General features: G+C 48.6%; 2 protein-coding genes across 8 annotated transcripts in view; one reads left to right on the top strand and one right to left on the bottom strand.

Annotated features, from left to right (window-relative positions):
- Positions 1-201: 201 nt before the first annotated feature.
- On the top strand, positions 202-8,224 carry Hnrnpab (heterogeneous nuclear ribonucleoprotein A/B). Its single transcript, XM_010639816.2, has 6 exons — positions 202-410; positions 1,063-1,221; positions 1,383-1,514; positions 3,214-3,328; positions 3,969-4,109; positions 4,347-8,224. Exons 1-6 carry the CDS (start codon positions 246-248, stop codon positions 4,415-4,417), a joined length of 783 nt encoding a protein of 260 aa, XP_010638118.1. The 5' UTR covers positions 202-245; the 3' UTR covers positions 4,418-8,224.
- Phykpl (5-phosphohydroxy-L-lysine phospho-lyase) overlaps positions 3,194-14,715 on the bottom strand; it is a 21,715-nt gene continuing 10,193 nt past the window's right edge. The window contains exons 8-12 of one of the 7 annotated variants that reach the window (XM_033761528.1): positions 8,315-8,469; positions 7,913-8,002; positions 6,075-6,205; positions 5,311-5,395; positions 3,194-3,766 (exon numbers count right to left, since the gene is read on the bottom strand). In XM_033761528.1, the coding sequence (XP_033617419.1) occupies positions 5,346-5,395; positions 6,075-6,205; positions 7,913-8,002; positions 8,315-8,469 (426 nt within the window). In that variant the 3' untranslated portion in view covers positions 3,194-3,766; positions 5,311-5,345. Of the gene's footprint in view, positions 3,767-4,890; positions 5,411-5,967; positions 6,206-7,912; positions 8,003-8,314; positions 8,470-14,715 lie in introns of those variants that run through there. The other 6 variants (XM_010639814.2, XM_033761529.1, XM_033761531.1 and 3 more) reach the window with 6 other exon arrangements.

The raw sequence follows: 14,715 nt of genomic DNA, 5'->3' as shown, positions 1-14,715 counted from the left end.
TGTCCTCTCGGCCTGGGTTGAGACGGGAGGGCGGTGGGGCCCAGTCGGTGGAGATGGGAGGGCAGGGAGGTTTAGTTTAGCACCCTTCCCAGGTAGCACAAGCTTGGTTGGGTTTGAGTTTTGTCTGTGGGATGAGGACCTTAATCCTTACAGAGAGAAGGCCTACCCAGGGTTAGTCCTGCTTGAAATCCTAGCTTTCTTGTAATGATGGTTGTCGTGTGTCCCATCCTACCATTTTCAGAAAAATGTTCGTTGGTGGTCTGAGCTGGGATACAAGCAAAAAAGACTTAAAGGACTATTTTACTAAATTTGGAGAGGTCGTTGATTGTACAATAAAGATGGATCCTAATACTGGACGGTCAAGAGGGTTTGGCTTTATCCTCTTTAAAGACGCTACCAGTGTGGAGAAGGTAAGCAGAGTAAGGTATTCTCATGAACCTGAATCCCAAGGACAGTGTTGTTCTGCCCCTTTACTTGTGCTTTGCCGTTGGTAGACTGCTTTGAGACACCTGTTGGCAACTTAAATTCCTGTTTGAAAAGAATAGAGATTAAGGCGGAGTGTGTATGCTACTGTGGTTCAGGAAGATGGTTGATGTTGATTACCTTTTATTTGCCCATTCCTGGGCACGGAGCTAAACACTTTACTTTGAGAAGTAGAAAAATAATCGAAGATTGCTAGGAGGATAGGCAGTTTAGCTTCATTTTACAGGAAAAGAGAAATTCTGGGGCTTGGAGAAATGTAAATGAAAAGGTCATGTGCTAGTTACAGGCAGAACAGGGTTCCAGTCCTACAGGATGTCTCCCACCTGTGCCCAGTCACTGCTCACCAGGCTAGAGATGGTTCTACGCTGGGGTACTGCTTGGCAGGGAAAGGGGAGGTGCACAACATGGGGACAGGCATATGGAGGGAGGCTGAGGGAGGTGTGGAGAGGATGGGATTAGAAAGAAGTTGGGCTGGGGTAGAGTTTGGAGGGGTGAAGCACTGAACTTCTGTGATTCGAGGAGAAGCGCCTAGGGGGTCGTATTGGTAAGTTCGGTCCTGACCCGTTTGTTATGGAACAGGTCCTAGACCAGAAGGAACACAGGCTCGATGGCCGGGTCATTGACCCCAAAAAGGCCATGGCTATGAAGAAGGACCCTGTGAAGAAAATCTTTGTGGGGGGCCTGAATCCTGAAGCCACTGAAGAAAAGATCAGGGAGTACTTCGGAGAGTTTGGGGAGGTGAGTGGGCTGCCAGATGCCCTGAGGCTGCTGCTCTGGTCACCGGGCTGGCTGGAATCCTGGGCAAGGCTTTTTACTCTTTGGCCTCTTCTGTGAGTTCCCTATGTTTTAGGATATATGGGCACTTTGATTCTGAGCTGAGGTTTGCTACATTTTTACAGATCGAGGCCATTGAACTTCCAATGGATCCCAAGTTGAACAAAAGACGGGGTTTTGTTTTTATCACTTTTAAAGAAGAAGATCCCGTGAAGAAAGTTCTGGAGAAAAAGTTCCACACCATCAGTGGAAGCAAGGTGAGGGATCTCAGCTGAATGCCTGCTTGCCTGTTCCCACAGAGCTGGCTCGTACAGGCGCAGGGGAGCTTGGGCTACATCCAAGTGCTCTTTGGGTTTTAAGTGCTCTTTGGGTTGCTGGACCTTAGCTGTTCCTCTTGAGTGTAGGCCCCTCATTATGACAGGTGGTTCTGTCCTGCACAGAGCTCCCAGGTTAGGACTGGTGCTCTAGGAAGTACATGTGGAGATGGGGCCAGGGGTGACCAGTGCTCTAGATCTATAGCCCAAGGTGTATGCAGCCTGTCCCCTGTGTGCTAACACGTTTTCTGCTCTGGAGCTTTCCTCCTCTCACTTGGCAGCACTTTAGCCAGCTTCTCCAGGCACCCTGAGTACAGTTCATTCTGTCCTCAAATGTGGCATCATACAGCGGGACGTAGGGCTTCTCAGAGCTCTGGTGGGGGAGAGAGTAGTTTAGGTTTCGATTTGGCAGTTGAGAGATGAAGGTCTGCCTGGGTGTGGGCAGCTCTGCTGGAGTAGGAGTGACAGCCAGAGAAGGTGGGGATTAGGGCCAGGCCTGGTGGTCATGCCTGTAATCCCAGCTTTTTGGGGACCAAGTGAGGCATGATTGTAAGTTTGAACTCAGCCTGGGCAATTTAAGTGATTTAGGAAGATCTTGCTGAGGGTTGGGGATGTAGTTCAGTGCAAAGCCTCTGGATTCAATCTCCAGTATCACAAAAAAATTTTTAATTAGGCCCCTAAATGTTCATAAGATGGCCACTCGGCTGGTCATTGAGTGGTCATTTTTATCCGTGTGCCCCTCACAAGTGGTGGGAAGGAGACTCTGAACTTTGTGGAACTGTCATTTACTAGCTCTTCAAAACAGTAGATTGAGTTCAGTATTTTAATGACTTGCAGGATAGAAAACCTGGTTCTAGTGCTTAGGTAGAGGTAATCTTCCAGTTAAGAGAACGTTTTTGTGACAACACACTGTAGAAGTACATTTTACTGTGTTTAAGAGAAGGGATGTTAAGACTTCAAAATGTTCTGCCTGGGGATGTAGCTCAGAGTCGAGCCTGCCAAAGTCCTGAATTTGAGCCCAGTACTGAAAAGAAAAATACTGTTCTGGTTTATTAACCCTAAGCACGAGCATTTGAAAATCCCCACCCACCACTACCCCCTCCCATGGGCAGAAAGGAAACTGACGGCATGGGGCTCTGCAGACATCTGGCCCACCTCTAGCACTGCTGCCCTGGCCTTGGGTGGCCCTGTTAGCCTTAAAGCCCTGCCCTAATCTCCAAGCTGGCTTTACGATCAGGTGGAGGTCCCCATCTATTAAGAGAGTTTGAGTGGGTTGAGATTCTTGCGGCGGGGAGGCAAGTCTCCCTGGAGCCAGCACCTCTGGGAGTCAGCCCTCTTGGCCACCCAGTAGGGGCAGAGTGGCGCTGGTCTGTCCATCCTTGGTGGACTCGGATGTGTGCTACTTTCCTGGGCTGAGCTGTCTAGCCCTAGTGCACTTTTCCGGGAAAGGTTCTCTTCAGAAAGGCCCTTGGCTGTGGTTCTAGAAGGTTCTAGCCCAAATGTTTCTTATCCCAGTGTGTTTTGTCCTTAGGAGATGGGCTGCTGCCCATCTGAGTGCAAGTCACAGTGAGGGTCTGCAGGCTCTATCCTGAACGTGTCCCATGACTTGACCTGCTGTTGTCTTTTTTTTTTTTTTTTTTAGTGTGAGATCAAGGTGGCCCAGCCCAAAGAAGTCTATCAGCAGCAGCAGTACGGCTCAGGGGGCCGTGGAAACCGCAACCGAGGGAACCGAGGCAGCAGTGGCGGTGGTGGTGGAGGTAAGCGGAATCCAGATGAAGATGGGTCCTCTTCCCTGGTTGCAGGGTGTCGTCCGTGCCTGTCTTGGGCAGCTCTGGTGTTTGTGCAGCAGGATGGGTAGGCATTTTGAGCTGGAGAGGGGAGTGGTTTTCCTGGATTAGCTCTGCTTGTGCTGCTGTGGCTCCTTGGAATGGAAGAGCCCAGTCTTAGTCCTGCTTGGGGCCCCAGCGCAGAGGGCGTGTTGGCATTGCACTTCGGGCGGCAGCATAGCATGGTGGGTTGTGCTTGGCTCCGTGGCTGTCATGGGTCTTGGGGTACCCAGGGCTGGGTTGGGGCAGAAGGGTAGGGCAGAGCTGTGCCAGGCGCTTCCATCCCAGGGCCCTCTGACTCCAAAGCCTGAACTGCATCTTTTCAAAGCCGAGCTGCCAGGGAGGGTGGCGGCATCAGTGAGTAGCCTCCTGTACGTTAAGGAAGTGAACGTCCTGGCCCGCAGGGTCTCAGGTGCAGGGCTGGGCCCAGGGCCCTCTACACCAGACAGCAGGTCCTTGGCTTCTGCCTGAGTTGCCATAGTAACCCCGCCACCCAAAGGGCAGGATCTCCATCCTAGCTCCTGCGTGTGCTAAACGGCCCATGGGCCCCTGTGCCCTGCTCCCCCCACAGGTCAGAGTCAGAGTTGGAATCAGGGCTACGGCAACTACTGGAACCAGGGCTACGGCTACCAGCAGGGCTACGGGCCCGGCTATGGCGGCTACGACTACTCGCCCTATGGCTATTACGGCTACGGCCCCGGCTACGACTACAGTAAGTAGGAGAGAGGGAGCCCGGCGCACTCTCCTCAGGGGAGGCAGGTTAGACAGTGCAGGGCCGCTGGCAGCAGGGGCTTTGGAGTCAGACAGGTCTGGCTCGGGGGCCTTGGTAAGGCGGGGAAGACAGTCCCTATAGTGAGGGTTTGAGGGTCCTGTAGGAGGATGTGTAGCAAGCGCCTGGCACAGGGTGAATGCTCTGTAAGTAGTACTCGCTACTTGTTCTTGTCCCTAGGTCAGGGTAGTACAAATTACGGGAAGAGCCAGCGACGCGGTGGCCATCAGAATAACTACAAGCCATACTGAGGTGGCAGCAGGAGCGGCCGGCTGACTGACCGCACACGCTTTGTTTGGATACGGAGTAAACGCAATTATGTACCAAATTTAACTTGGCAAACTTTCTATGGCCTACCCCTGTGCATCTTATTTAAAAATTTTCCCTTGGAAATCACTCTCCTGTTTACTATTTCCAGAGCTCTAGTTTTAGGCAGCGTGTGGTGTCTCAAGAGGCCAGAGTGGCATTAGGGGCTGGTTGTATTACCGGGTCACTCAACCAGAGTGGAGGGTCTGCTTCCTGCTGTCGCTCTGCAGCCTAGACCTGTGGACCCAGGTTGTAAAGAGTAAATTGTATCTTAGGAGACCAGTGTCACCTTTTTTTCACCTTTTAATTTTATATTATTTGTGTCATACATTTCCTGTAATGGAAGTGTTAATTTTACTGTACTTTTTGGTACCTTGGGGAATCTAATGTATTGTAAGGTATTTTACACGTGTCCTGATTTTTGCCACGACCTGGATACTGAAGCTATCCAAGCTTTTGAAATAAAATTGTAAAAACCCCCGAGCCTGGGTGAGTATGGAGAGCTGTGTGATTGGGAATGCCAGATGTGTGGCACTGGGCCTCCTCCCATAGCTGCCCAGTCCTGGAGTGCAACCTGGAGGGACTGCTCACGCCCTGTCCGAGCCAGTTGTGTTCCGAGTCTGTCTGGGGACAGGAGCCTATCAGGCCTAACCCGCTCCAGTCCTTGGTTACTGCCCCCACTGACGGGGAGTTATGGAGTGTGGTGGGATCTTCTGATAGGAGTTGGGTAGTCACTACCAGGGTGGCCAGAGCCTTCCTCTGGGAAGGAAGCAGTGGGGAGGGGTCACCACTCAGAACAGGAACATCTCTGGATCTCTAGACACAAGCAGTCACTCACCTGGAGGGCGGATGCATGACTGATCCCGGGCAGGCTCAGGCCTGAAGTCTCAGTGTCTCACAGCTTCTGACTTTCTCTTCCATGTCTGAAAAAGGTCACCCTATAACTGGATCAGCCTTGCTGCGGTGCTTTCAGTTTCCCAAGTGCTTGCTTGGGTGGCCTTTAGGAGATCAGGCTCACCCTTCACCCACACACCCTCGAGTAGTGTCCTTTTCTCGCATACTGGCCCCCAGTTTTCGCGAGACTTCTGGCTGTCTCGGAACTCTCCATCACTTCTGTGGGCAGGCAGCCCCCACCACCTCTGGCAGGGACTAGGTCTCCTCAGCCCAAAGCCCCTGGGCATAGGTGTCCAAGGGCTGCTGCTGATGGTTCTGACCCCTCTCTGGGGGCTTACAGAGTTTACCCATGTCACAGCCTCAGTGCATAGCCCCATCCAGTTTGGTAGTGATTTCCCTGAAAATATTTTAGGTGTAGCACAGGCTAGCCTTGATCTTCCTAGGTGATGAGGATTGTAGCACAGTCCCATTCCAGCAGCTTAGCAACTGAGGTGGTCAAAGCCCCGCTGTCCACCCCCAGTATAACTGCGCACATAATCACATCTGATTGCACAGGCCTAAAACTGGGTCCCACACCGATGCCTGTCCCACTCTTCCGCACTCCAATCTAGTAAATCCTGGGAAGGAACTGGGAAGGCCCCTCCATTGAGCGTGTGCTGTTCCCACATGCTGCTTTCTGGAGATTGCCCAGCTGCCGCTCAGGCTCACCTGTCAGAATGGCATCCAGCGTAGCCACCACCTGCCATGCATTGTCCCTGCTGAAACACATTGGAGGCTTAAACTTAAGTATGTTCCTTCCAGGGCCATCCGTGCTCAGCAAGATACAGTTCTCCTTCAGCCTGTGAGGGTAGAACATGATTTTACATGGCCTTCCAAGCCTTTCTTGGCCTGGTGTGTGGGACTCCAGCCACAGTGCCCTCAGTCATTCAGAGATCGCTTCCTACCAGGACACCACTTGCCTCTGGCTGGACATCAGCAGCCCATGTTTGGCCTGAGTTACGCACCCATGACCCTGAGTTTGCTTGCCTCCTTCCCAGGACTCATGAAGGTTTGAGTACAGTTCCCACTGCCCACGGTTACACTAGACTGCAGTGAGAGTTGGCCGAGTGGTTTTTCTTTTTCCCCTTTGTAGCACCAGGGTGGGACATCCTAAGGTGCCTCGTCCCTAGCCCTTTATTAAAAAATTGAGTCAGGCTGGGCAGAATAGGCTGAGGCAGGAGGATTGCAATGAGTTTAACACCAGTCTAGGCTGTATAATAAGACCAGCCTGAACTAAAGCATAGATCTTTGTCTCAAGCTCCACCCTTTAAAAAACAATGAATCAAAAACAACCAGAAACAACAAAAAACATTGCATCTCAGGGTCTCATTAGGTTGCATGGCAAGGCTCAAACTGATCTCCTGCCTCAGTCTTTGAGAATCCTCGGGGTCACTTGCTTGTGCCACTAAAATTTCTATTTTTACTCATGGTGTAGATGAAAGGTAATCATTTCTTACGCGGACATTGTCCAACATAAATCGAACAAGGTCTTATCACTCGACCTAGCTTCTATAACTTGCCGCTTAGGAGTACTTTGCAGTTCCACAAAGGAGTATTTTAAATTTCCCATTCTGTGAGGAAGATTACTGTCTTCCTCATTGTGCCTAAGAATCATTTGTATTTTGGCTGCCTGAGAAAGGGGGTCTGACTGTATTTTAACTGGGAAGATGAGGCAGGGCGTCCCTTCCGTCTTTTTTTCTGGCTCTTTCCTATTAATGGTGCTAGGAAGAACAAGGTTTGGACTTTGTAGTCAAGTACCCCGGCAACAGGTCCCTGTGAGTGCAGGTGGAATAGCCTGCCTCAAGCAAGATTCCCCGAGGGTCACGAGATGAAAAGAACTAAGTCTGGGCTTGGCTTCTTTGCCACCTGAGCATTCAAAACCCCAAGGCTGATCAATGAGGTCAGTCCCTTGCTTGTGAAGGAGGGAGGTTTCAATCAGTTCTGTGTAGGTGCATTGGCGCTGATCATCTGTCCCCCAATTGGAGCAGAAGTAAACCACTAGAGGGCATTTCCATGGTGGGCCAGGGCATGGAGGGTGGAGAAAAGGTAAGGGAGCCCTAAGGCCTGAGGCCCTGCTTGGGGCTCAGCTTGGGTGGGTGTGTGAGCCTTATGTGGGTTCACAAAGACAACTCCCTGGCTGAGCCATTTGGTCCTGTCCATCCTGACAACTCACCACTCTGGGCAGCCCTTGGGCATCACTCCACCAAGAGCCCTTGTGTGAAACTCGGCTGGTTCTAAGCAGCCTGCCAACTTTGGTGTGCTTGGCAGAGCAGTGCACAGGGCTGGGGAGAGCTCTGGTGCTGTGCACTGGGTACAGACAGACACACTGTCTTGGGACCTGGATCTCTGGAGGTGAGGCACAGTCCTGCAGCCAGGAGTGAGCCTGGAGAAGTAGGACACGTGTGGATGGACAGGCCAGAGGCAAGCTTAGGGCCTTCTGCTGTGAAGTGGTGTGGTACCATAGTGCTTTCTGCTGTATGGGGCCATTTGTTTTGAGGTAACAATACCTGGATACCAAGTAGTTGGCCTCTTCTGTCGCTGGAGTCCTTGTGGCCTTGTCTTTCACTAGATCCACGCCAATGAAGAGCCCAACGCCCCTGGAAGAGAAGGTGGGGTCTGAGGGACCACAGCAGTTGTGGCACTCTCTTGTGACCCTGAAAAGAGGCCAGAACAGTTACAGAGAGTGCCAGGAGGGAGAAGGGGCTGCTGGTGGGGACAGTAAGCACACTGGCATCAGATTGGACCTGGCTTTCCCCTCCTGAAAGTGGTGTGTTGGGCAGCAGCACCTCTCCACCTCAGTTTCTCCCCTAGAGCGCTTACATATTCCCAGCACCTGGGTAGGAGAAATGGCACCATGCTGAGCCCTGGCACCTGCATGTAGCAAGGTGACTGCTGTCCGCAGAGCTCACCTGACGTCCCCGATGATGGGATGTTTCTCTCTCTGCTGCTGGAGGAGCTCCATCAGGAAACCGCCCACGCAGGTAGCATGAGCCTGGAGCTGTTCCTTCTCCAAAACCTCTAGAACAGCCAGCCCCACTGCACAGGACACAGGGCTGCCCCCAAACTGAGCCAAGGACAAAGGGGGGTGTCATGCCCAGACTGGAGGGCCATCATGGGTCATTCCCCCAACCCCCATTGCCATGCAGTGACAGCAAGGCCTTAAGCCCCACAGCAGTAAAGGGAGACCGGGCTCCCCACGGCTGTCTTGCCTTCCTGGGTGCCCGTGATGATAAGCCAGGGGTATGAAGGAGCCTCCAGAAGATAAGAGCCAGAGCTGAGTGTGTGCTGTGCATTCTCAGAGCTGGTTCTGCCGAGGCAACTACACTCACGTATCTCTTTGTGCCTGGTCTCTGGCTATCTGGGCAGCCTGAGTGGGGACCTGCGCACTAAGGGGTCAGAAGCAAGGTGACTTTTTGTTCTGTTCTGTTTTTTGAGTCAGGGTCTCACTATGTAGTTGAGACTGATCTGGAACTCACTATGTAACCCAGGCTGATCTTGAATTCACAGCGGTCCTCCTGCCTCAGCCTCCCGAGTGCTGGGATTACAGGTGTGCGCCACCACGCCCAGCACCTGTGGATCTTTTTTAAAAAGTCAACTGAAGTATGATTTACACAGTAAATTGTTCTGTCGCCAGTGTAGGTTGAATACACTGGATGCATGTATACCTGTGGAACTTCCTCCACAGTACAGCTGCAGGATAGTCCTACTGCTCATCAGTTTATTCTGTGCCCACTGCCCACTACTGGCCCCAGGCAACTGACCTGCCTTTCCAGAATATATACACAGTATAGGCTACGCATCCTTTTGTGTCTGGCTTCTCAGCTCATTTTAGTTTTTGTAGCGGGGATTGAACTCAGGACCTTGCCCTTGTGAGGCAGGTGGTAGCCAACTTTTTGGGAGGTAGTCTAAGTATTTAGCCTAGGCTGGCCTCAGATGTGATCTTCCTGCTTCACAGTGCTGGGATTACAGGAACGTACCACCATGCCCAGGCTTTCAACATGCATTTTAAAATCTATGTTTTATAAATACCAGTAGTTGCCCCCCAACCCCAGGTACTGGGGAGTCTTGGGGTACTCTACTACTGAGCTACTTCTGCCCCACCCGCACCCTCAGGCCTTTTTGCTCAGGCTGGCTTTGAACATGCTATCCTCCTGTCTCAGCCTTCCAAATGCCTAGGGTTACAGGCATGCACTAGCATGCCCAGCAGTACTCTGTTAATTTCATTGTACAATTGTTTCATTGTGTGGGCCTGCCGTAATTTATCATTCTGTTGATGGACCCTTTAGTCCTTTAGTTACTTTGATTATTGCTTATTACAAATAAAACTTCATACTTTGAGATTACCCCTTTGTTCTCATTGCTCTTAGGTAAAAAAATCAAGTGTGGAACTGTTGGGCTACATGGTAACATGTTTGACTTTATAAGAAAGTACTTGTACCGTATCACATTCCCACCAGTATTCTGAGATTCCAGGTGCTCCACATCCTCAACATTTGATACTATCAGCCTTTTTTTTTTTTTTTTTAATGTATCATGAACTACAGGGTTGAATAATCCTTAATCTAAAATGTTCTCAAATCTGAAACTTTCAGTGTCATGTTGGCCCTCGGAGTTTTGGATTTCAGAGTGTTTTTTTCTTTTTTCCCAGACACCATTGCACTTGCCAGGCAGGTGAGGTGCGACAGCTAAAGGCCCAGGTCTCATTGTTTCTGATTATGGATGCTCATCATGTGGCTTAAAAGGTGGCTGCTGGACTGGGGGTGGAATACCTCCTTAGCAGTTCTGAGGCCCTGGCATCCATCCCCAGCACATGGGTGTTGGAGGACTTTACTTACTAATAGCATCTGGTTTAGTATCATGACCTGGCCAAGACATTCAAACAGTGCAGTATTTAGGTTCTTATCCCAGGGGATCGCCCCAGAGAAACAATGAAAAAAGCTGGGAAAACCTGGGGTTTTAATATGTAGAGTGGTTATGGGCCTAAAGCAGGAAGTAGCCCACCCCTGGCAGATACGAAAGAAAAGTCAGTGTGGTAGATAGGCCTATAATCAGAGCATTTGGGAGGCTAAAGTGGGAGGATTGGGAGTTTGAGACCATCCTGGGCTATACAGTGAGTTCAAGGCAAGCATAATACAGTGAGACCTTGTCTCAAAATAAGCCGTGCAAGGTTTGCACATGCCCATAATCCAAACACTTCAGGAGCCGAGGCAGGAGGATTGCTGTGTGTTTCAGGCCAGCCTGGGCTACATAGTGACTTGAAGGCCAGCCCAAACTACATAGCAAAATCTTGTCGCAAAGAAACAAAAAACCTGACAAAACTAAATTTAAAAAACATGCTGGGAGTAAAAATACTCAGTAAGAAACTGGCAAACAAAATGCAGCAAATCATCAAGGTTATATGTCATGACCAAGTTGGATTCATCCAAGAAATGAGGGGATGATTTAACATGCAAATCAGTGAATGTAATACACTATATTAACAGAGCCAAGGACAAAAACTATGATCCTCTCAGCAGATGCCAAAAAAAAAAAAAAACAATAAGGTCCAACACCCATTTGTGATTTTTTTAAAAATCCTACAGAAAATTGGAATTAATCTCAATCTAATAAAAGCCATCTATGACAAACCAAAAGCTAATATACTAAATGGACAAAAACTGAAAGCTTTCACTCTAAAATTAGGAACATAATCAGGATGTCCACTGTCACCACTTGTTCAATACAGTTCTGGAAACACTAGCCAAAGCAACTAGACAAGAGAAATAAAAGGAATAAGGATTGGAAAGGAAGTTATTAGCTGCAGATGACATGATAGTCTGTCTAGAAGACCCCAAAAACTCTACCAGCAGACTTGGATTTGATAACCAAATTCAGTGGCGTAGCTGGATACAAAGTCAGCACTGAAAAGTAAATAATTAGGGCCAGGGATTTAATTTAGCTCAGTAGCTCTAGTGCCTCAAGCGCAAGGATCTGAGTTTGATTTCCAGTGTGCCCACCCCAGTCAGTAGCTTTCCTGTACAGGAATAAGACTCCCAGAGAGAGAAATGATCCCTTTCACAATAGAATCCACAAAAATGAAATACCTAGGAATCAATCTAACAAAGTAAAAGACCCCTGTGTTGAAAACTAGTATTCTGAAAAAGATTGAAGAAAACAGCAAAAAATTGAAAGATATCCCTTGTTGGATAGGAAGAAACACTACAGTGAAAATGACCATGCTTCCAAGTTTGTTATACAGATTCAATGCAGTTCCAAAGTCTCAACAGCGTATCACAGAATTAAGAGAAAACAATCCTGAAATTCATTTGGACCCAGAAGAGATCTAGAGTAGCAAAGGCAATTCTGGGCAGCAGACAAGGCAGGGGGCATCACAAGCCCTGACTTGAAATTATACTACAAAGTTCCTGTGATAAAAACAGCATGGTATTGGCAGAAGAACAGATGAGACGATGCAGGAACAATTCCAGATACAGTCAGCCACCTTATCTTTGACAAAGGAGCCAAACACTTTCACTAGAAGAAAGATGGTCTCTCTAGCCAGGCGTGGTGGTGCATACCTGTAATCCCAGTACTCAAGAGGCTGCGGCAGGAGCATTGCTGTGAGTTCAGGACCAGCCTGGGCTACATAGTGAGTTCCAGGTCAGTCCCAACTACATAGTGAGACCCTGTCTCCCCCTGCCCCCAAAAGGTGCTGGAAAAACTGGCTTTCCACATGTCTTTTACCACACACTAACCTAAAATCAAAGCGGATCAAAGATGTAAATGTTAACACTAAATCTGCTGTAAGAGATAATAGGTAGAATGCTTGAGAACATGTAGACAAAGACTTCATGAACAAAACCCAGACTGCACAGGAAATAATACAAAGAATCAAGTAGGACCCCATCTTATTAAAAACCATTTGCACAGCAAGAGAAACCACCCTGGGCTGGGGATTTAGCTCAGTGGTTCTGCCGCCTGTCCTGCAAGCACAAGGTCCCAGGTTCAATCCCCAGTGCCAATAAAGAAAGTGATGAGAGAAAAGCACACACCTGGACACAGCGATGTTTTAAACAGCGAAGACAGCAGTTTCCAGTGGTTTACAGAGAGGAAGAGATCACATAAAAAAGGAGCAAGATCCCGTGACGTCAGCAGGCACCGAGTGAAAATGGACGGAAAAAGGAAAACTGGCAAAAGTCATCAACAGCCAACTTCTTCACAACTCAGGAAATTAAACAGGCTCTAGCAGTCTGTGTCTGAAGCTCCTTGTCTGGCCTCGCTGGTAGTCCCGGGAACGTTCACCCACAAGGAGGGCTTACTTCACATTGGCACTTGCCCAAGAAAGGCCTTTGCTAGCTGGTCATGGTGTCATACACTTGTAATCCCAGCACTTGGGAGGCTGAGGCAGGAGGAAAGGCCCAAGATAAATACCGAGTTCAAGGCCCGCCTGAGCTGCAGGAGCCAGTCACCAAAAAAAAAAAAAAAAAAAAAAAAAAAAAAAAAAAAAAACAGAAGATCTGGGACTGAAAAGAACAATCAAGCCGGGCATGGTTGGGCATGCCTATAATCCCAGCACCCAAGAGGCTGATGCAGGATTGCTACAAGTTCCAGGCCAGCCCAGAATACATAGACCTTGTTTCAAAAGAAAAATATGATCACAGAGATGAAAATTCACTCTATCTGAGTGTAGTGGTGCATGCATACTTATAATCCCAGCAACTGGGAGGCAGAGGAAGGACTGCTTCAGTTCGAGGCCAGCCTGAGCCACACAGTGTGTTCAAGGCCACCCTGAACTACAAACTGAGTTCTTGTCTCAAAGCACCACCCAACAAAAACCCCAAAACAGAAACTCCACTGGGGAGACTCAGCAGCAGATCTGAGCAGGCAAATGAAAATCTGTCAATGAACGTTCAAGACCAAAGAGAAGGAGGAACAAAGAAGCAATGGGTTTGGTATCATGGCATGAACCTCTAATCCCAGCTCCTCTGGAGGCTGAGGAGAGGACCGCTTTGAGCCTGGGAGCTCGTCAACAGCCTGGGAAACACCATGAGACCCTATCTCAAAACCAAAACTAAAAAGCAAGACCTTAGAGACCTGTGGACATGATACAGACCAACATATACAAATGGAAGTCCCACAGGGGGAGGACAGCAGGACAGAAGAAAAACATAACAGAAAACACTGAACTCTATGTAATTTAAAACAGACTACCTCGTGTCCCCTCAGTATTCCTATGGTTGTGATCCTAACCCTGTTTATTAAGAAATAGGGTCTTGGGAGGTCATTAGATCACAGGGGTAGAGCCTTCATGAGTGGATCCAGACCTTCAGGTTTGTTTTTGTGTTTGAGACAGGGTCTGACTATGAGGTTCAGGCTGGCCTTGAACTAATAAAGTCATCCTTCTGCCTCAGCCTCCCAAGTGCTGGGGTTATAGGCGTGTGGCACCAGGCCCGACAAGAAGTCACCATTTGTGATAGAGAACATCAAATACCTAATAATAAATCTAATGTCCAGGAAAGTTATAAAACACAGAAAGGTTGCCCAGGCTTGGTGGCACACTCCTGTAATCCGAGCACTTGGGAGGCTGAGGCAGGAGGATCACTTCATCAGTTTAAGGCCAGCCTGGGCTACATAGCATGACTGTGTCTCAAAAGAGCGCCCTCCCCAGGAAAGGTATGCCATATTCTTGGATAGGAATATTCAAATTCTATCAGAGTTCCAGTAGAGGTTTTTGTTTTTGTGGTACTGGGGATCAAACTCAATGACCTTGTATTGGCGAGGCAGGTGTGGTACCACTGAGCTATATCCCAGCCCTCCCAGTAGAGATTTTGATAAAATCCTAACAGTTTCTCATAAAATTCAAATAAGAGTTTTAGATAAAACATTTAAAGGCAACTGTAAAATTTAAATGAAAGATAAAAGGGCTAGTTATATTCACAAATCTTCTGAACAAGCAAAACAAGTAAAAAGGGGCCATTTTCCTTATCAGATATACGAACCCACTATGAAGCCTGTAACAGTAATCATTTGATATAGGAATAGATGAGACAAAATGACCAAAAGAGAAATAAGCCCTGACAAGACCTGCTCATGTGTGAATTCTTCCTGCAGTAAGAGATGCTGGGTCAGATCAGTGGAGGAAAAAAGGATGACAAGGTTCCTGTTCACACCCTACACAAATATCAGCTCCACATGATTAAGGATGTGTATGCCAAGCAAAGAACTTTAAAACACTTGAAGGCTGGGGATTTGGCTCAGTGGTTCTGCCACCTGCCTCACAAGCCTAAATCAAGTTTGATCCCTGGTACAAAAAAAAAAAAAAAAAAATTTT

Source organism: Fukomys damarensis, unplaced genomic scaffold (assembly GCF_012274545.1).
Source record: "Fukomys damarensis isolate Sample0158 unplaced genomic scaffold, DMR_v1.0_HiC HiC_scaffold_9, whole genome shotgun sequence".
NCBI lineage: Eukaryota > Metazoa > Chordata > Mammalia > Rodentia > Bathyergidae > Fukomys > Fukomys damarensis.
Note: the sequence above shows the minus strand (reverse complement) of the source record. Positions and strands in the feature narration are given on the sequence as shown.